At 35.8% G+C, this 22,155-nt stretch overlaps 1 protein-coding gene across 18 annotated transcripts in view; it reads right to left on the reverse strand.

The window, feature by feature from the left end:
- SVIL (supervillin) overlaps positions 1–22,155 on the reverse strand; it is a 172,524-nt gene that overhangs the window by 53,968 nt on the left and 96,401 nt on the right. For 7 of the 18 annotated variants that reach the window (XM_087712569.1, XM_087712568.1, XM_087712560.1 and 4 more), the window contains 11 exons: positions 18,534–18,625; positions 14,831–14,888; positions 14,580–14,731; positions 12,229–12,880; positions 7,899–7,982; positions 5,032–5,907; positions 4,429–4,599; positions 3,743–3,777; positions 1,277–1,338; positions 864–1,003; positions 113–208 (listed from right to left, as the gene is read on the reverse strand). In XM_087712569.1, the coding sequence (XP_087568695.1) occupies positions 113–208; positions 864–1,003; positions 1,277–1,338; positions 3,743–3,777; positions 4,429–4,599; positions 5,032–5,907; positions 7,899–7,982; positions 12,229–12,880; positions 14,580–14,731; positions 14,831–14,838 (2,276 nt within the window). In that variant the 5' untranslated portion in view covers positions 14,839–14,888; positions 18,534–18,625. The remainder of the gene's footprint in view (positions 1–112; positions 209–863; positions 1,004–1,276; positions 1,339–3,742; positions 3,778–4,428; positions 4,600–5,031; positions 5,908–7,898; positions 7,983–12,228; positions 12,881–14,579; positions 14,732–14,830; positions 14,889–18,533; positions 18,626–22,155) is intronic. The other 11 variants (XM_087712576.1, XM_087712571.1, XM_087712577.1 and 8 more) reach the window with 9 other exon arrangements.

Genomic DNA, 22,155 nt, shown 5'->3' on the forward strand with positions numbered 1-22,155 from the left:
AACCATTCTTTAAAGGTCTTCAAATCATCCAGTACGCTTGCTTTTACAGATGCACTTGCTAGCAATGAAGCTTGCGTACCCTGTTACACATGCAAGTTGCGTCTCTCAGTACCTGGTAGGATGTACAGTGCTCTTAACTATAGTGGGATTAGGTATTCTTGCCACTACAGTGTGGGTATTCACAGTACATGAGGCAGGGGTAGGTTCACTTAAAAAAAAAAATAGCCAAGAGGAAGAAAAATTCACAAGGAAAGAGAAAAGAACAGCATTAAGGAAAGCATATAGTTTTCACTGTGCAAGATATACAGTAGCTTTTCCGGAGTTGAATAAAGTTCAATAAATGTTTTATAAAACTGCATTTTGAAGGCCAAGTTATCTGTTGACAGGAATGTTTCCCAAAAAGTTTAACTGATTTTTATATGGTCTTCAAGAGCAGAGAGATTTGAAGGACAGTCGCAGGATTTTAAACATACAGAATATGAATACATTATTAGGAGGGTACATGCATTTAGAAGGCTTCTGCGATTCTGGTCGATTATGAAATTTCACTGGCAGAGTTTTTCAAGGAAGTTAATATATTTGATTTCACTTCATTCATAACTCCAAAAATATCAAGTATATCCTAGTATCACCTGTGATTTATTAATTAGCGTATACATGTATTTTGTCCTGATTTAAATCACTGACTTCAAAAAAAAATGATAGTTGTTCTCCTTTAAGCTACCACAATTTTCTAAAAATTGTTACTCCTCTGCTAGAACCCCTTCAAAATTACCTAGCTGAAAATACTTCATGAATGGAAGTAAAACTGTCTAATTAAGAAGCCAAGCAAATATTTTAGGTAACATATTTCTAGGACTTACGTGGTAGCAATGACCACTTCTTCCGGTGTAACAGGTTGTGTCCGTGATCTATCTTGCATCCGTCTTAATCTTCTCTCCACAGCAGAATTTCTTGAACGTGGTTTTGGAACACTTTTATCGTCAAATGATTTTTCCATTTCCTGGAATGAATATATTACCAGCTTAAAAAGAGGTCCTCGGTCTTGGATCAATACATTTATGGAGAAGAAATCTCTAGTGCATTATGAGAGTTTACACCCATGAGTGTCAAACTCGCCATGTCACATTGCCGTAACATTTATCCTATTCACAGAGCTGGGGTGGGCATGGCCTATGCGTGACACATCTGGTCCGTGGGCCGCCAGTTTGACGCACCTTCCTTAAACTGAAGTAATGAAAAATTTACATCTTTTGAGAAAAAATAAGATACTTACTCTGAAAAGCAATCTTTTTGCAGCAACGCTCAGCTTAGCTCTTTCATCTAATTTCTCTTCATCTATAGAAAAAATGATGTATTAGGCTCTAGAGCAGACAATCTAAATTGATTCTCCACAACACATACTTATAATAGAGTCCCTGAGTTTCAATAGGTAAGCCCCATCCATAGATAAGCCCCATCATTTGTCATCAGTCTGTGACAAAGATTTATTACAGTAATAACTAGCAATCACAAGAAACACCATCCATTTGGTTCCTTGATGAATGAATGGCATTGATACCGGTTGAAACCCCACAGATTCTACAGAATGTATGGAGTCATGGAGATGACCATTAAGAAGGCAACTAGAAGCTGTTAGGATGATCTGTGTTAAGTTCAGGCAGGGGAAAAATACTGAAAAAAGGTTCAGACTGTTTCTCCCAAATTCTCAGACTATAAAACAGAAAACATGGGCACTCTTGCAATATTCTTTTATTATAACCTATTCCAACAGAGTTCTACTCTTCCTATAGAGAATCAGTATCTTCATCTGGGTTTATGTTGTAGGGCTTACAGAGAGGCCATGAACATCTAAGCATATCTGGCAACCTCTGCCTATAAGTTGGAACACCATCCTAAAGTCTTCTCCAGCTATTTCAGGAAGAAAGACACTGTGGGGCGGATAAACAGGTAATGCTTCAACACAATCTATTTTCTGCCCTATACCTCTATCTTCCAACCGATCTTTAAATTTTATTGAAGTTGATTACCAGATGTCCCCAGAGGCAAAGCATTTAAAACTGCAGCAGTCAGGATGTTTTCACGTTACCTTTTGTTATTAATTCCAAAAATTGATAGCATCTAGGGAAGCCTGCATTTGCAGCAGGTTTGCACACGTTGAGACCAGATGTGACCTTTAGAGTTGCTGTTTGATTTATTCATTAGCCCTTAGACACTGACCTCTCTGATGATATCCTTTACTTTAGTTCCAAAAATTGTCTTATCACACCAACAAAGAAACAAGACCTGGCCCGCCTGATTTGCTCTTGAAAGTTAAAAGAAGAATGTATTTCTTGATGGCTATAGCATAAAAGCACTGCCTCCTACATAGTCCTCTAATGTCAACATTTCCCACTCTGAAAATTAACATCCCTAACAGGTTTAATAGCACATGAAACATTTTAAAAAGACCAGGAAAGCTTCGAACAAGACCTAGGAAGAGTCAGAAGCAAAGTGTCTTCTTTTTCTTTGCTTTCAGAACAGGTGTTTTTGAAAATATACATTTACTCTGGACTTGTCAACTGGAAGGTTGACACGTTGAGACCTAGGATGAGCTCCTGTTGTTTCCCCAGCTCCTGTCCATCTAGCAATTTGAAGGCATGCAAATAAATAAATTTGTACCATTTCGGTGGTAAGGTAATAGGGTTCTGTGTACCTCAGCATAGTCATGCTGGCCACATGACCACTGAAGTGCCTTCAGACAACGCTGGTTCCCTTGGCTAAGAAACGGAGATGAGCACCGGCTACTAGAATCGGTCATGACTGGACAAGGGAAATCTTTACCTTTTACCTATTTGACCAGAACGTCACTAGCTACTCACAAGGTGTTGAATATAATATCTTTATGTTTCATTATATCTTATGTGGTACTGGAAGGGTGAATCCCTGTTCACGCACTTTAACATCCATATGAAGGCAAGAGGATGTTTGTGTAATGTTCAGATTAATTTCTATCCAGCAACCTGCCAGTTAATCTCTGTATTCAGATGAGGTTAGGAAAACATTTCACTCAGTCCACCTAGCAAAGAAATATAGCCTGATGTTTATATATTAAATATCAGCAAACATTAAGAAGTGAAGATAGCAATTTGCAGGAGGTGGATACTATTTCTAATACAGTTTAGAGTGTGGTTATCATTATTATGTTGGTCTATCCAACTTTATCTTTTGTCTGAACTGGTTTAGGGTCTCCTGAGCAGGATGTTGGACTGGAAACCTCCAAGATCCCTTCCAATATTCCTGTTCTGCTCTATCCTATTATTTATTTTCTTAGTATTTTCAGATTTTTCTATTCTATCTCATCACCCCAATAATAGAAAGATGCTGTCAATGTCTTCTCCAGATGACTGAAGGCTATGACAGTCTGAGAGTAAGAGAACTTGCTGAAGATGAACCCCAAGAAAGACAGAAATGAGAACAGCCAGTTCTCTTACACTCCGAACTGTACCCTACCTGAAGTTTACCTTCAGCCAGTTCTCTTACACCCAGACTGCCATAGTCTCCAGCCACCTGGAGAACACATTGGCAACATCTTTCTATTGTTGTGGTGATAAGATAAAGTTGGGTAGATCAACACAATAATATCACACTCCAAACCTCTGGATGTCTTCTCTGTGTTAGATACATCAAACCCATCCTGCAAAATTACACTAGGATATAAATGCAATAAGCAAAAATACAAACGGTCAAGAAAAAATCTTACCTTCAGGAGATGGCATTTCTGGACTGAAAGTGGACCTGTGGAAATTTCACAAAGGAAAAAGATAAATCAATGATCTTTATTTTTACAAAGGAAAAAGATAAGCCACTTGAAATCAAGGAAGACAAGAGAAACCACAAATAAGACAGTGTTTCAGTTTGCAATAATCTTTTGATTGCAAATAACCTGAAAGCAGGATCGCAAGCAATTCCAGCCAGATGTAAGTTGCATGAAGGAGAATGAAATCAGGTAATTCATTACATAAATAATAAAAATGAAACACTTTAAAATGCTCCCCCAATGACTACATCTAGCACCGATTTCAGGTTTTTTTTAAAAAAAATGCTTAAAACATTATAGATTGAATCTATTGCAGGGATAAGCTACTATTTTCACCTTAGAATGCATGCTGAACTTTTAAAGACAACCTGTTTCCTGTACCGAATATGGAATAGAATGTAGTTATGTACATGTGTGTCTGCATATATATATCAATGTATAATAAAACCACTCCCTCCAAATCAGCCCTTTCCAACTGCATTATTAGTCTGGCTGAATAATATTTAACTTTAATTAAAAACAAAAACAAAAGAAATCCTAAAAGACCTTGAAGAGTCTCGTTTATTTTACTAATATAAAGTGCAATATATGGACTATTATTCAGTGATCTCAGCTTTACAAATGCCTACCGATCTGTTTCCTTTCGCTCTGCTGAAGTTATGGGTTGAGTCCTAAATCTCTCAGAAGTCTTTCTATTTTCCTCGGGAGAAAAATACCGCCTTGGCTTTCGTGACCTTTTTTCGCTTTGAGCAGTGCCCGGCAAATCAGTACCTGATGTTTGCATCTCACACTGAGACTCGCTTTTTAACATGGCAGAAAGTGGAGAGAGAGGGAACAACAAAAGAATTGGGATGAACAGGGAGAAAAGAAGAATGAGAAAAGAGAAAGATGAAGGTCAAATGTAAGCATCCCATCAAATCAGTCCATTATTGCTCGCTCTGCATGCTTCCAGAAAAAAAAAACCATGCACAGGAAAAAGTACAAAGTCATTCCATTCCAGCCACCCAACATCAGAACTTGCACTAAGCAAGCAGAAGCATGTATGAAGAAGAAGATGGAGGCCAACATTGTGTCAAACATACTAGATGGAAATTACACTGGGTATTTGAGGTGCTGCAGAATGCAACTGATGTTGAGTTTTGAGTGCCGTTTATGCCAAGGACGTGCAAGTGTTCACATCAGTTAAATAGTAGCAGTAGTAATAACAATAATAACCAGAAAATGTCACCTACAGTTCAGGTTTCTTCTTGGCATTAGCAGTTTCCAAAAAGGCATTACGGAGTTGGGCCACGGAAACTTTTGTATCAACCACAGTAACCTCACCATTGGGGATCTTTCCTTCAGTGCTTTGAAACTGCATGATGTTCTTTGAAACATGTTCTTTACTCCTGAAAACTTCTAGTTTAGGAGATACAGTGTGATCCGATAGGGAGCGCATAAGGAACTTGGGTTTCGCAGTAATCTCTTCCTGGGGCTGTGCACTCCCTCTAGCACTTCGAAGGTACATAATCTTTTCGGTTTTCTCAACATTCTCATGAATCTTCATCTTAGGTTCAGGCATCCACTCCTTAAAGCTCTTTAGATCCTTCGCAACTTTCAAAGACTTTAGCTTCACAATTGAATCTTTCTTAAATCCATCTTCTCCACGGTAGGCCTCTCTACTCTTCATTTGCCTCTGCATCTCTGAAGCTCGAACTGCTTGTCTTTCCTTCTCAGCCTCCAATCCGGAATAATCAAGCTTGAGTGATCCATAATTCTGAATCAAGTGACATTTCTCATTGTCCATCCTAGCATCTGGTGGGAATCTAGTTACGAAGCTGGCACTGGCCTGTATGGGAATCCTGTTAGTAGTATTCCTTTTTGGTTCTTCAAGTGCCACCAATTGAGCTGAATTAGCAATTTCAGCAGCCTGAACATAGCCATGTGCTGGTTGGCAGGCTAAATCAAATGGCTTACTGGCAACTCTATGGAAAGCAGATGTTTCTGACTGAAGAGGCACAACATTAACAGGTAGTGGGAGAATTTTTCTTTGAGACATAGTGTCTGTGAGAAGTTCAAGGCTTCCACGAGAATTCTCCTCTTTCACCAGTTTCTCTCTAACTTTTACTCTTTAAGAAAGAAAAATGGATTAAAAAGTGGTTCAGCTGTAACTAAGAAAAGGAGAAAGAAAGAAAAAAACATGCACCAACTTTGGGAAGAGACAGTAACATTAAAGTATTAGATATTGTTAAAAACAGGAATTCGCAGAGAATCTTTCCATGAACTACTTGTTGCCAATTTCACCCCACTCGTGTCATGATTCTGGTCACTGATATCAGTATAGCTACTTTTTAAACTTTTATGATCTACAATGTTAATTTGGTAGGGTGGATATGGAGCGCAATATGGCCAAATTAAGAACAGTTAAATGTGTAGTCTAGCTCCCAAATAATAAGTAGGCCATTTGTTCTCAAATGTGTTGAACATGACCTTTTCTAATGTTTGCAGAACCGTGGATATACATGGACTTTGACAGCTTGTCATATGCACTCTTATCAAATGGCTGCTGTGGGAAGTATACCCAAACACAGAACACTTTTTTACTAGGAGGCAGGCTGGTAAAAATGTTTCCTGTAAAGTTTTGAAACATCCTAGAGTTTCCCTTTCCCATTTCATCTTACTGACTTTTTTTTCTCTTAGCAGGTAGGAACACTTTCTAATGAAGCCATCAACCACCATTTCTGACACATAATTTCTTGGGAAACCTAGCCGTCACATCAATGCTTTGAAGCATTGTCGTAAACATACTTGTCAACTTCCCATATATTTATTATTTTTAACTAAAAGAATATAAAGTAGAATGTTCTGGAAAAGGAATCTGGTGAATATACAGAGTTGTTGGCAGGCAATTTAGCACTGAATTGGAACTTAATTGATTTCCTGATAAGAATGATTCTAAAATTATGGACAACATATGTCTAATTAGAGCTAATTGTTTCAAATATAAACAATGCCAAATTTCTGAACAGAGACGAAAGAGAACCTTCAATTTTGGTATTCACACAGAACTATTATATTTTCAATATACATAAATGTGTTATTTGTGAAAGATGTTAGGCAAAATAGACAATAATTCTGAAACAGAAAAATTAAGGTGCTGAGCACTGTATATTATACTGGATATGTATTCTAACATTCTATTATCAAAATTGAAACCCAGATGCTTGCAACTGGGAATGTCAGTTCAGCTGGCACTGTCCTATTCCCAATCTTGTGTCCTTTTTGGGAGAAGGGATGCCTGCAAATTTTCTTTGCCCCTGTACACTACCTGGACAACTCTCTGCAGTTTTTTGGCAATAGGATTTTGATCTTATTTGCCATTTCTTTTCTTGTAGAGCTAAAAGTGACTAGTCCACGGAGATCTATTTGGTTTTCTATATCAGTCGGACTAGAGCTCACAAACTCTTATACCAAACTGGCTCTCTTAAATCTTGTGCTACTAAAAAAATGTACCTTGTGATTCTGGAAGTAATATATCAATATTGTGATTAAGAGTCACTGAAATTTTAAAACATATTTATCGAAATTGTTAAATGCTTATTAAAGCTAGCTACTTGCCAGCATTTGTTAGTCAATGAAGGCTCCTTCACGCTTATATATGAAAATAACTCATATATAAGCCGGAAGATTTCTCTGATTATAAAGAAAAGCTATTGAATTAAATACTATGGGAAACAACCCAGTATGGGAAACATTTCTGCATTTAGTACTTGAAACATTTCACAGGCTGTTATTCTGTAGTGTTACTGAATGCAAGGCAACGGAGTAAATTAATGACATAAAAGTGTGAAAAAATGCTTAAATTTAGCCAGTTCCACTTTCTCTGTAGCTATGGAACAATTTCTATTAACAAATCATCAATTAATTGTGAGTGACCAGGATTTCCTAAGGGAACACTGTGCACCAAAAATGGTCCATTAACTAGAGACAGTGATTTATAATTCCATGCCATCAATAAATATTAATGACCTTTGTTAAAATGATCATGGGTGAAAGAAAAAAAGAGGAAAATATTACAGTCCAATTATTATTTACACCACACAGCTACATGGCAGAATACCTGGAGGGCCAGTTGATAAGTGAAGTTGTGTCCCCATCTGAATCTTTCTGAAGAAACCAATCGGATTTTGTTTTCCCTGTACTACTACAGAAAATAGAACTTCAGAAAATGTTCAGATACTATTCAAAACATGTACACTCAACTCCTCTATTGACCCTAGTTAACCATATGCTATATGTGAACATAACTAGAGATCCCTCTATAAAAATTACTTCTACTGGCACAAGTCCATAATATAGAAAGATTCACAAAGAAATATTTTTTCTAAATATTTAATCTTAATAAGAAATATTGTTTAATCTGAATAAGAAATACTGAAGAAATAAGGCAATACTTAATACTAAATTAACAAATGATACCTTGACTTAAAGTGGGCATGGAATTCTAAATATCAAGACATAAGAAAATTTAAAACTTAAGCATTTCCATATAATCTCTTATATAATTAGTTAGACTGAATCCTTTATTAGAAATATATATTTATTTTTAACATATATTTTATTTAAGAAGCATAATTTTTCAAAGCTTTAAATATCCTGGACCTGAAAAGCGTTAATGCCAGAATATTCTTCACTTCCCCACATACCTATATTATAACAAGCAAATATATACATTTATATGAGATTTTATTAATCTCATACATATACATTTTATTTATGATTTAAGTACATATGCGTAAGATTGACCCATTTGTCATTTCTTGCTTGAAAGCAAACAGCAATATGTAAAAAAAAAAAGGCTTGACACTGAAACAAAATTATATCTTTTAATAACAATTTACACACTCAATTATTTATTAATAAGATTAATAGAATAGATGTTTTGGGCCAGTTTCTCATAGCAACTATTTTTTTCTTGGCTGGTATTGGTAAAAGTAAGCAATCCTTGTGCAATGATTAGGATACAAAAGTGAAAATGAAATTTGGGGTGCGTCACGTATCACGTATCAGCACCACTTTATATCATATATGTCTTTTAGGAATTGTCAAAGATGCAACATGCATACCAATGCAGACATTGCACAGTCTCTTCTTCAAATACAGACATTGCCCAGCCTTACTAAGTTTTATTAACTTTTAAAGCCATCTGGAAGCTACACTTTTTCAAATTACAAAACTAGCAAAATGCTAATGCTGAAACAAGAGATTGTAGAGATAACAAAAAGAGGAAACAGAGTGCATAATTCCCAGTGTGGTTGTCTTAGCCCAGATCTTCTTTGTGGATAAGTAATTTGATTCAACTATTTCCAAATGTGGTGCATTCCAGATGTATTTGACGTATTCCCAGGTATTTAGCCCTGGGAATTATGAGACTTGTAGTCAAAGTATATAAAAAGGACCATATTGGGAAAAATCTGCTTTAGAAAAACTTTACACTGAAGAGAATCAAACACAGGGCAAAAAGACTGGGGAAATTGCAATTAGGAATGATTTCTTCAGATACAAAATACTACCCAGACTAAGGGCAATTTTATAAAACAGAAGTGAATTTATGGAAGGCATCGCTGAAAAAGGCAGTAACTGTTGTATTAAAGCATTAGTATTAGTATAAAGTATTACGGCATTAGTATCAAGTCACAACTTTTGTTTTTCCATAAAATGAACAAGTCATTTGTATAAAGATCTATCAATCTAATCTATAAAACCCAAAGTCAAAGTTACATTCTTTTCCACATCAAGCATGAAATTCAGAAGCTGTTTCCATGTGGAAACAAAAGTACTAATGTTCTCTTCTTTAATCAGAGTACTATTTTACTGCAACAGAGAGAGTGGGAAGTCAATGCTTCCTTTTCTTTCCTTTCTCCTACCCTTCCTCATTTCTCTTTCTCCTTTCCTTTCCTTCCTTAATGTTCCTCTATTTACCTTTATACCATATTTTTAAGAATATAAGATGCACCTTTTTCCCTCAAAAAAGAGGCTGAAAATCTGGGTGCGTCTTATACACTGAATACAGCATTTTTGCCTCCCGAAACCCCGCCCCTTCACCAAAATGGCCATGCATAGTTTGTAGCAAGCCTTTAGAGAGCTTCTGGGGGCCGGGGAGGGCAGAAATGAGCAGAAAATGGGCCATTTTTGCTTGTTTTTGCCCCCCACCCACCCGCAGGGCTATTCATGCCTTTTTTTTTTAAAAAAAGGGCCCGTTTTCACAAAAAATGGGCTGCTTTGGGGAGGTTTGCAGAGTGCAAAAACTTTTTTTATTTGCCTCTTCAAAACCTTGGTGTGTCTTATACACAGGTGCATCTTATACTTTGAAAAATACCATATTTTGTATTTTATAATGATGATTTAATTAAAATGTTTGAAAAAAAGAAAATGATAGTGACTGTCATCTGTATAAATAAAAATCTATGATTATAGCCTTACTTTCTTAGTAATTCATTGGTTTAGAATTTTTTAATAAATTGAATGGAAGAAGCATATCTAAAATAATTGTCAGTTTTAAGAACTAGCACTTTTGCTTTATCGCTGAAAGTGTAATAAAAGTGATGATAAAGTTGTTTGAACATACTCTACAGAATTTATATTAGGTAATCATAAAGTAATAAAAAGATAATGTGAATCAAAACCACATATATGGAGAAGTGAATGTTATAACAGCGGTGCTTCCCCAACTGATGGTTTTATATAGGAAACAACGCTTTGAATCAACATTGAAAGATTGTGATAAATTCCAAAGCTTATTCCAAAAGTTTTGTTTTACTGATGTAGTGTTGAAACTTTTCTCTAATTTTAATTTCCTAGGAGGTTTATTTAGAAGGAATATGTATTTGGATGTGTATTTGAAATGAATTCTGGGGGCTCAGTACTGTCTAATATACTTTATACAATCAGGATTGATCAAAACTGGGTAAGTTCAGATGTAGGCTGAGCCCATTTAGCATACATCTCTTTCCTGGCCTGACAGCAGCATGGGACTCGACTAATTGTTTTCCCGAACCAATCTTGTACCTTTTGCTTTCTAACTTTTAAATCCTGGCCTATCAGCTGGAAACCCTTTGCTGACCTTGATTTTGTCTGTTGCTCTACTTTATGAAATGTTGTCATTGATACAGAACTTTGTATGTCCTAAATGTTTGATATGGCCATAAATATACAGGTAGTAAAGGTGACATGACTGGTTGCTTAGTAACAATTTGAAACTTCATTGGACCCCAAAGAGGGCATTTATGAACTGGATTTGATAATCCAATAATTGCCCTCCTGCGGTCCTATGATTGCATTTTGAGTGCTTGTCAATCAGCTTGCATTTATGGCTGTTTGCAATATCCCGTAGTCATGGGACTGGTGTTTACTTCTAGTTTCTGGTAAAAAAAACCACACCAGTCACTGCAGACAATGGATTCGTTTAACATATGTGGCATTCAATTAATGACTACGGAAAAAAATGTTGTAAAATCAGGCATAACTACAATATGACTTGCTTAACAAGTGAAATTACTTACAGTCATAATTCAGGACTCAGTTAAGTCAAGGACAACCTGTATCTTCACTACTAGTTCTACTATAAGTTGCTTTAATAAATCTGAGCACTATTCAATTATTTTAATCTCCTGTAATAGGATTCAAATATAGATTACTCTCTCACCTCAAAACAAAACACTTAAGTACACTTTTGCAAATGGTTGATAATGAAACATGCATTTTCCATGTATAATATATGACCCAGGGAGGAAAAATAAACCCTTCAGATATTCTTAAGCAATAACTTCCAGTGAAATGTCCTTATTGTTTGGGACTATTTACTGTTATTGTTATATTTTGAAGTGTTAATTTGATTTTTTTTTTCAAATTTCTTTTCATTCTCAACAAGGCTTTAAAAAAAAAAAGAGATGATCTCTATAAACCTTTCGTTGCAAAACCCAAAGTTGGGCTTGCTGTTATTTATGCTTTTTTCACTCTCTTAATAGAAGTACAAACAAGTATGCATTCATATTTTTCTGCTTCTTCAGTGGATTTTCAAGCATTCTCTGCTAATGCTCCATTCAGGGAGCTTTTCAATCATGAAAGGTTTTCTCTATATCATTGCTTCAACTTCTTTTTTCAAAACTCATTTTAGAAGCATTCCTCCTTCCTTTTTTTCTACATTATTAGTAATGTAAATCAAATATGATTTCTAAGTACTATTTATACCTCTAATATTAAATCTGATGCATTTCTATAAAATATGCCTCTTACGAACAACCCTTTGCCCCTCTCTTCTTCTCATCAGCATTTCCTTTATTATCATCATTTTTCTCTATAGATCAAACATTGAGCTACTGTAAAGACTTTGGATAGGATCATATAAATCAAATCAGCTCAGTAAACAATGGCAGTAATAGCAGACTTACCCTAATTTGGGGTCGTTCAGGGAAGGACTTTGTGATGTTCCTGGCTTTGGTGTGGAAAGAGAAACACTCTGAGTTTGCTTTGGTGAACTTGGTACTTCATTTATGGAAGAGTCATAACCCAGAAGTGAGAAACCTGTGGAATTCTCTGATGCAGAGGGTATATTGTATTTGACCAAGCCAGTTTCAGGGACTATTGGTTCACTGCCTTCATTCAAATGGAGTTTTTCTCTTTCCGGAGAACTCTCTTTGTCATCATGCTCAAGAAACTCCTTTGACTCAGAAGCAGCATTCCTCAGTTCCTTATTCTCAAACCTTAATGAACTGTGATCTCTACCTTCATCCTCTTTTTTCCCACCTTTCAATACTTTCTTCTCAGACACATCATGGTCTTTCTTTGTCCTTGTGTATTTGGATGAATATTCTGAATCCACATCGGAATCTATGGAGACGCCATATTTTTCAGCCAGTTGCCGACGTCTTTCTGCCTTGTACCTAGCTATCCTCTCAGCTTTGGACTCAAGTCCTTGGGGATCCATGACTAAAGGATTGTAAGAAGGGTTTTTTGTTTTTCCTGCTGTGGATTCTACTTGATGCCTGGATCTAGGCTGATTTTCTAACAGAGGATCTGAAAATTCCTTTTCATTTGATCTTCCTACAACAACACAAAAGAATCAGATGTATCAGCATAAAGCGTATGCTGGACTTTAAAGAATCTAAGTAACGATCTGAATTTAAAGCATTGCTATTTACCACAGCTACAGTTGAAAACATAGGCAAGGCAGCTTTCTTGAAACTACAGTCTTTCAAATACCTGACCTTGCTGGCTGAAATTCTAGGAATTTTAGTTGTAACACATCTGGGGAAATGCTTAACAGAATTGGGATACAAGCCTTTTGCTTCTCCGCCAATTGCTTTTGAGATAGGAAACTCCTGGATCTTGATTAAAGATGTTATGGACCTTTTTAGATTCTTTCCTTCTCTGCCTCAGGTTAAAAAACATCACTGGATTTTTCATTGTAATCATGTTTTTAAAGACATTTTATGTCTGTAGAGTCAGGAATTCCCTGATTTCTACTGCATTCGGAATCAAACGTGTTTACAAATATATTTAAAAATCTCTTAAGTATTTAAGGTTAGAAAACAGCTTTTTCTAAATATGACCTGTATTATTTTTTTTTTTTTAAAAAGCATATAACCACAGCTTTGCAATCCTACACTTTTAATGCTTTATTTTCTTTTGATATTCAGGCTAATCTTGATGCTGATGGAAACAGGTTTTTCTAGGTCCTTATAAAGTCATCTATTTCTCTGAACTGTGTGATAGAACATACCATGAGGTGGAGCTAGAAGTAATAAGGATTTACAATGTGCCACTAAAGAAAAATAAGGAATATTTGCTTTGATCCTCTTTTGACTTGCAGTTTCATGAACTATCTACAGGTATCTTCAATTTAAGACCGATCATTTAATAACTCTCAGAAATTGTTGCCTATAAAAGACTTCCGACCATCATTAAAACATTGCACTACATCTCTGTGATCATATTTCAGGGTCATGTGACCACAAGTTGCAACTTTTTTGACAGTTTCCAATGTACTTTGTTCTTTGATGGCAAAAACCGTCTATTTGGGAGAACAGATTTCACTTAACAACCATGTGGTTCTCTTAATGATTGCATGGTTCAGACTTATACTCATGTGATTTGTTTAATGACCACCATTGAAAAATAGGGCCTGGGCATGTCTGTTACTCAACTTATAATCAAAACAATTTACAACCAAAATTCCAATCATAATTGTAGTCGTAAGTTTAGAACAATTAATCAGTAGAACAACTTGCCTCCAGAAGTTGTGAATGCTCCAACACTGGAAGTCTGTAAGATGATGCTGGATAGCCATGTGTCTGAGATAGTGTAGGATTTCCTACCTAGGGATGGACTAGAAGACCTCCAAGGTCTCTTCCAACTTACTATTTTGTAGTAATTGTAATTGTATTTAAAAACACTTGTAATTACTATTGTAATTGTAATTAGAGAACCACTTGTATCTACGCTAGAGAGCTGACAAACCCTTTGGAAACAGTTTGGGAGTACCAGTGAATGCAGCAAGAAGAAACAGAACCAGCCAAATATTATCTCTACTCTTCTAATAGAAGTTTCTGCCAGATCTGATATGGCAGGCATGTCTGAATTTAACCGATGATAAAATATCTTTAAAAAACCCTTCTCTGATATTCTTTATAAGGTAAAAGCAGTTACATTCATAACACCCTAGATAATGACAGCTTCTAGGAACTCAAACTTAGGACAGCACTTGGGCAACATGAATATATATCACAAATGTATTCCTTACCAAAATGAGGACTATATGGATCAGTCGCACGCGTGTATCTTGGTGTATCCTCTTCTAACAAACGATGGGTGACCAATCCAGGGCAATTTTGCAAAAGGACGGGCTGAACATCATTCTCAATTCCTTCTAAACGCCTAGCTATCCTCTCTTTCCTGTAAAAGAGAAAATAAAAATAAGAGAGTGTAATATAAATGTCACCTAGGGAAAAGGAAGTTGCTTATACTTCGCTTAACATAAAGATGGAGAAATACCTTTTCATTTCCAAAATATCCTGCCTGTTTGGTTCAAAGAGTTTTCTTAATTCAGAAACTAAAAAAATAAATAAAAAATAAACATTAGAAATTTGAAACAATATAGTTGTAAAAAGAAATGCCTGTGTTTTCATAAAACAATTGTTAATAAATGAAATGAGATAGTGATCTCATTTACCAATTATTTGCTAAGTTTATCTTTCTTGCTTTCCATAGGTTATATATAATGCAAATGTTTGCAAGCCACTAACTCTATCAGAATAATATTAATAGTCAGTGTTTCTCAACCTTATGATGCATGGGCTTCAACCTTCCAAATCTCTTAACCAGAGAAGCTGGCTGTTTACACATCTTAAAATTTACAGAGTTTAAAAAAGGCTGCTTTAACTTATACTTAAAATGTTCCATAATGATATTTAGTCATATACCAATGTTGGTGTATGAAAGCAAAATGTTTTACAACATATTTTTAAAAATCTATTTGTTGGAATTGCCTTTGTTCCATAGCAGATATCCACAGAAGATTTTTAGAATAGCACATCATACCTCTGCTCTGTAAGGTTTTTCCCCCAGGCTAATTCAAGATGCTGGTTTTGACCTTTAAAGTCCTTCATGGGAAGGGGGTCAGATTATCTGAGGTACGGTAATTCCTGATTATACCAACCCACTCCATTAGATCTGATAGAGAGGACATGCTAAGGATTTCCTCTGAGAGCGACCTACATTTGATGGGACTAGGAAGGGGACTTCAGTACCATAGGGCCTGTCTGTGGAACATTGTTCGCTTTGAACATAAGTAAACTCTGTTCTTGTTAAATTTGGGAAGTTCTCCAAGACATGGTTATGTAGCCAGGTTAGGGGGTTCCAGGGAGCCAGAAACATTTTAAGGCGGTTCTCTCGTTATGAGTAACAGGTGATTGTTATACTTGTGGTTTGTGGTCTGTAATTTTAATGATTTTAATGATTTTTATTTTTTTAAAAAAATGATTGCCTATATTTTTATAACTTTTTATATTATGATTGCTTAAATTGTACACTACTTAGAGTTGGATGGCTATATCAGTGTGATTAAATAAATAAATATTACCACACTGGCAATATAAGCAATGGTAATAATATTATCAAAATGACGCATGGTCAGAGGAGTCTATCATTTTGTATCTTCAAATCAGCCTTGACTTTTGACGACTCCCTGGACAAGTCTCTACAGTCTTCTTGTCAACATTTTAATGACTGATTTTTTCATTGCCTTTGACCTCCTAGGGCTGATAGAATATATCTGGTCAAAAACCATCCAACTAGCTTTCACATTTAGGGTAGAACTAAAACTTATAGTCTCTTCATTCTAGTCTTTAATACAAAACTGGATCTTATGATCAGAGCATACATTTCTTTTAATGTGCTATCTGTGGAACCATACTGAAACTTCAGAAATAATGTGAAGTATGTTTTTTTTTTACCCTCTAACTTACATGGACTTTCCTTCTTTATGTGATCTAATGTCTGAAAGTCATTGATCCATACTCAGGAATGAGTCACTGAAGAACACTGAAGATGCAGTAACGCAAAGTTTGCACTGAGTACGATGCAATTTTGTAGGCCAAAATAAAAGCAATGGCCTTAAGAATAGTTCCCAAAACTTTTCTGAGCAAGACTTGAGACAAAAATAGCACACACTAATCTATCTAGGGCTACACATTTTCCATGCTTTAAATTCCAGAGAGGTCGTATCAATTACCTAGTTTAGATCCTATCTACGTAGAGAATTATTAATATATTTTAATTATATTGTCAATACAAGTTAGTACATAGACTTTTGCGATATGTTCACATAAGTAAAAATCACTTCAGCTTACATATAAAGATATACAGAAGATCTTATAAATTCCTGGAAGACACATTAAATGGTGTTTTTTCTGTACATTCTGCATGTGTATGACACTAGTGCAAGTCACCTATTTACTCTTTTCACAATTCTACTAATGGTAAGTAATTTCATGCTGAATAAAGTTTAGCTCAGTGTTTCTGAACTTTAGCAAGTTTAAGATATATGGACTTCAATTTCCAGAATTCCCCAGCCAGCACATGGGGGCTGCAGAACGTTAGCCCAATCAAGCCACAATTTAACAAAATGTTTAGAAAAGAAGGAAGAGGCATTTTAAAAGTATATGCCTTAGTAATGATTTCCTTAAATCTTTTTCTTTTATGGATTTTGCATGCAGAATGTCAGCAGCAACTTTATTCAGCATCCTGCCTCCATAATATAAACTGGGTTATGCTAAAATATATTCTATTAGAAATCATTTTTTAAAAAGCTGAATGTTGTTTAAAGTATGTTTAATGAACCCAATAAACACATTTCAGGAGTTGAGATATGCAAGCCCTAAGAACATCCCAAATGCACCACAAATACATCAAAGTAATAAAAGACAGAGCATATTTTGGCCTACATCACTGCCTTTCAAGGAGCTTTAAATTACAGAAAAGAACAGTCTTCCTATTATAATTAAGGAACAAATATCTGGCAGAAGCTTCTTAAGGCATAAAAAGTTTCCTCTTAGATACAGATCTTGGGACAGTAGTTTTCAATTTATTTTAAAAGCAAAATTGAATGCCTTATTGTAATTCCAGTCACAAGAGAAAGGCATACAGTATAGTTTAATAACAATATCTTATCCAAAAGAAAGAAAAATGACTAAAAATTCATATAAACAATCCTATGGATGTTTTTTTTTTTTATGCATTTGAGGACCCAGATTGTCGGGGGCAATATGCTGACTCTGTAAACTGCTTAGAGAGGGCGGTAAAGCACTGTGATGCAGTATATACTGTAGTGCTATTGCTCCACCTATAATCAGTTCTTGTGGCAATGATAACCTCAATCATTTAAGGGAAGCAATGCGGTAACAAATACTTAGTTCAAAATATTAAAAAACAGAATAGCTGTACTTAAGGGAAACTACAGTCTGATCATCTACACCTGTGCAAAACAGCAATTGCCTTCTTCTATAATAAGCAGCGTGAGTCACATCTGAATGTTATTTGTATCTGTAGCTACACACTGAAGTCCAGGGTGACTATTTAGACCAAAGGTAAGAAATTTGTGCACAGAAGACTCCATGTCTCCATTCTGAATGGAATCTACTAATTTGTATGTGGGATGAAAGCTGGGAGGGTTTTAAGACATGAAATAGGTATATTCAGCACGCTTTTTCTAATCCCAATTCCTCACAAATTGTCCCAATTTCGCTTTCCAAAGTCTCCTCCTCCCTCCCTCCCATTGGATGCAAGTCATTGAACAAAACAAGACATACGATTTTAAACAACTGCAATTACACATTGACTTTGAAGGCAGATGTTATTTAAAACTTGAATTGCTTTAGGAATAATTTATGATTAAAATATAACCAATCCTTTGCAGCTTAAATATGGCATGCCACAATAAACATCTAATAAATGCTCTCCCAAGTTCAATTTTTGCACCCAAACAATGCTTTCATATCAAACAGCTGATGGATATTCAAGTTTCATTGTTTGGGTGATAAAAATGAACTGTCGGAAGAGCATATATTTAATGTTTATTCTGCTTTGTCACATTTAGCATGGACTGAAATAAATTCTCTTCCAAGATTAAATGTCTTATAGTACACATATTATGATGCTGTTTATAAAGAAACATAACTATTACAAGCCTCATACGTACCTTTTGGTAACACTGCTAAAAGGCTGGCATCAATATCTTTAGTGCTGTTTGAAAAGTCTTCTTTATCTTCAAATGAAAACTCTTTCTGAAAACTAAAGCATCATCACCTTGTTTTAACAAAGCTGCAAGAGCTCCAGATATTAATCTAGTTACAGTATATTAAAACACAAAGATTATTTTTATCATGGACATAATATGGAGTAAAGAAGAACAGGACCTCTTCTCCCTGAACTTGTTTGTTTTCTTGCAGATATTTCATTACCCAACTAGATAACATCAAGAAACTACCAAAAAGAAAACAATTGCACCAACACTTGCACCAACACTGACAAGGCAAACCACTAGTATATAAACAGAGAGAAAACCCAACACTTTTCTAACACTGATATTGTTATCTAGTGGGTTAATGCTTGCAAGAAAATAACTGAGATCAGATGACACCAAGGATCCCACAACTATTCCTGTTCTGGAGACATGGGGATCAATCTTGATTAAACTTGCCTGACAGGTTTTCATTGAAGATACATATGAAGACATACCATAGGAACAGTGATAAAGTCTAAACAGTTAATATATCCTTCATTGATGTATTCATATTTAGGTGGCAAAAATAATTTGTAAATAATGGATAAATAAAAATAATAGATATAACTAAAAAAAATTCCATGTGATAGGAAGGCAAAAAATGGCAATTTAGGATAACTTCTCAACAGCCGTCAAGAAAACCTCACAGGACCTTCTAATCTCCTGATTCCTATGCCTGGGAGAACAGCTAGGTTTTGAGCACTTTCCTACATGCTAGCAAAGTTGAGCTAAGCTAATTATGGATAATGAGGTGCTCCAAAGGGCAGGTGCTATGACAGAAAAGGCACACTTCCTGGTGACACCAGATGTCATTCTTTAATCACCGGGACCTGGAGGATGCCTCTCCTGCCAGATTGAATGGAATGAGTAGAGGAAATAGAGAGATCTGGTCCCTCAAGTAAGGCAGGTAGCAACCAACATCTTGAATTTCACCTGGAAGACAACCTCCTAAACTTATTTTTCTCGTTATATTATTTCCATATAGTTTGAGATATTTCCTCTATACTTATTAAATTTATACCGCTCCATGAAAACAAAACTTCCCCAGATAATAAGCCCAATCGGGCTTTTACACACATGCACTAAAATAAGCCTTCCCCTGAAAATAAGGACTTCCCTAAAATATTTAAATGTATGTGCAGCCGGTCTCCACAATTTCCTGGGGGGAGGGGGAACATGCCCAAGTGCCCTGCATGCACCTGCCATCCATGCAGAACGGCCTCGCAGAGGCTGCTCCTACAAAGCCTAGATACCATGCCCCTTCTCTTAGTGGCAGCCGCAAAAAGAACAGCAGGCCCTTGCTAGGGCTGGCAAGAATGTGCCAGAAACAGAGACAGAACTTCCTGCCCTCTCTGGATCAGCTGTTCCATGGGCTGTGGTTAAGGGGCCACCTCCACCTCAAAAATAATGAGATTTCCCCAAAAATAAGGCCAAGCGCTTATTTCGGGGGTCAAAAGAAAACAAGACCCTATCTTATTTTCAGGGAATCACAATATATGTTAAAACCTTTAGATCATGCATGAAGTCTCTTACAGCAGAATATGCCTCATTCTTAATGAATTTACCTCAAATTCTTTATTTTTAAAAAAAATTATTTATACATTTTTCTTTAACATATATAAGTGCTTAATAAACAGTACTGTCTGGATCAATTTAGTTATACATAATAATAATAATAATAATAATAATAATAATAATAATACCTACTTATTCATAGTGGTATTCTTCCAACTTCTAATTTCTACCTCTGTTATCTAACCATTGATAAAATAAATCCCATGTTGTAAAATATTCTGTATCTTCTTTATTCTTTATCTTTAATGTTAACCTATCCATTTCCTCAAAGTCTAGTAATTTTTAAATTATATTTTCATCTGTAGGAATTTCCTCATTTTTTTGGTGTTGTGCAAATACAACTCTCATGTGTAGTATTAAATATATGTTCTCTTTGTCATACTTTTCTAGTAGTATACCGAATTTAGCTCAGATTCTTAATGTTATGAAAATGGGATATTAATCACTTGGAAAATTAATATTTTGCTGTAATACAGGTCATATTTCAAGCAGCATTCAGTCTTGTAACTTAATAACCTAGACAATTTACTTACAGACTTCTTAAATTCCATTTTTGAAAGTATAAATTATAGCTAATTAGAAGTAATTGTTTACAAATTGTAAGACCCAGTTTGTTGTAGTGCTTAAGCTATCGTGCTAGAAATTGGGAGTCTGTGACTTCTAACCTCATCATGGGCACAAAGCCAGCTGGGTGACTGGGCCAGTCACTTTTCTTAGCCCGATGAATGAGTAAATGACAAATCATTTTTAAAAACCTTGTCAAGAAAACTGCAGGGACTAGCCCAAGAAGTCTTTGAGAACAAGAGGGGAAAAAAATACAAATTCTAGATCCAATTTTTGTTGTGGTTAAAGTGCTAGCTTAGAAACTAGGAGATGGAGAATTCTAGTCCTGGATTAGTTATTCTCTCTCCGCCCAACCTACCTCACCGGATTGTTATTGTAGAGAAAATAGGAGGAGAAAGGAGAGGCATGTTATTTATAAAAAATTATAAAAGAGGGATTTTTAAAAATCCCTCACAATTCACAAAAAAATCATGAAAAAATGTTTTTTTCCCTTTTCCTCCCTCCCAAATGTAACTTATTCTATTTGCTAGTGAACATAAAACATGGCCCAATGAATTCTGTGTTTTAATTTTGTTTTCTTCTTTACCATTTTAAACCCAGGTGGTTTTAAGAAAACTGCTTAATTATCATGCCAAACTCTTATGCTATTGCAAATATTAATTAGCAATAGCAGTTAGACTTATATACCGCTTCATAGGGCTTTCAGCCCTCTCTTAGCGGTTTACAGAGTCAGCATATTGCCCCCACAGTCTGGGTCCTCATTTCACCCACCTCGGAAGGATGGAAGGCTGAGTCAACCTTGAGCCGGTGAGATTTGAACTGGCGAACTGCAGCTAACAGTCGGGTGAAGTGGCCTGCAGTACTGCACTCTAACCACTGCACCACCTCAGTTCTTTTGTGACAAAGAGCTCACTATGTTGTGACATGTAGCCTTTCATCCATTCTATTAACCTAATTGTGAATAACATAAACCCTGGGGATAATCATATTGTGTCATTATGGCTCATTTTATCTCTCTTCAAAAGATGGCTATCACCTTGAACTCCTATGGGGAAAAGTATCAAAATTTAACAAATTTCATCTCAAAATAAAGGCAAACACTCTACTGTATTTTTCAAGGCCTAACCATTTAAGAGTCATATATAAAAATACCAGGTATCCATCTCTTCTCCCATTTACATTTTTGGACTATAAGACGCACCGGAGTATAAGACGCACCAAGATTTTGAAGAGGTAAATTTTTTAAAAAAGTTTTTTTCCCTTCCCGGCCCCCAGAAGCACTCTGCAGGCCTCCCAAACCCTTAGGACTTTCTGTTTTTTCTGAAACAGGGAATGCAGAGAGCTTGGGAGGCCTGCAGAGTGCTCCTGGGGGCCGGGGAGGGGAAAAATATGATGCGTG

Source organism: Thamnophis sirtalis, unplaced genomic scaffold (genome assembly GCF_051295495.1).
Source record: "Thamnophis sirtalis isolate CommonGarterSnake01/CBP01778 unplaced genomic scaffold, rThaSir2_p1.2 scaffold_4, whole genome shotgun sequence".
Lineage (NCBI taxonomy): Eukaryota > Metazoa > Chordata > Lepidosauria > Squamata > Natricidae > Thamnophis > Thamnophis sirtalis.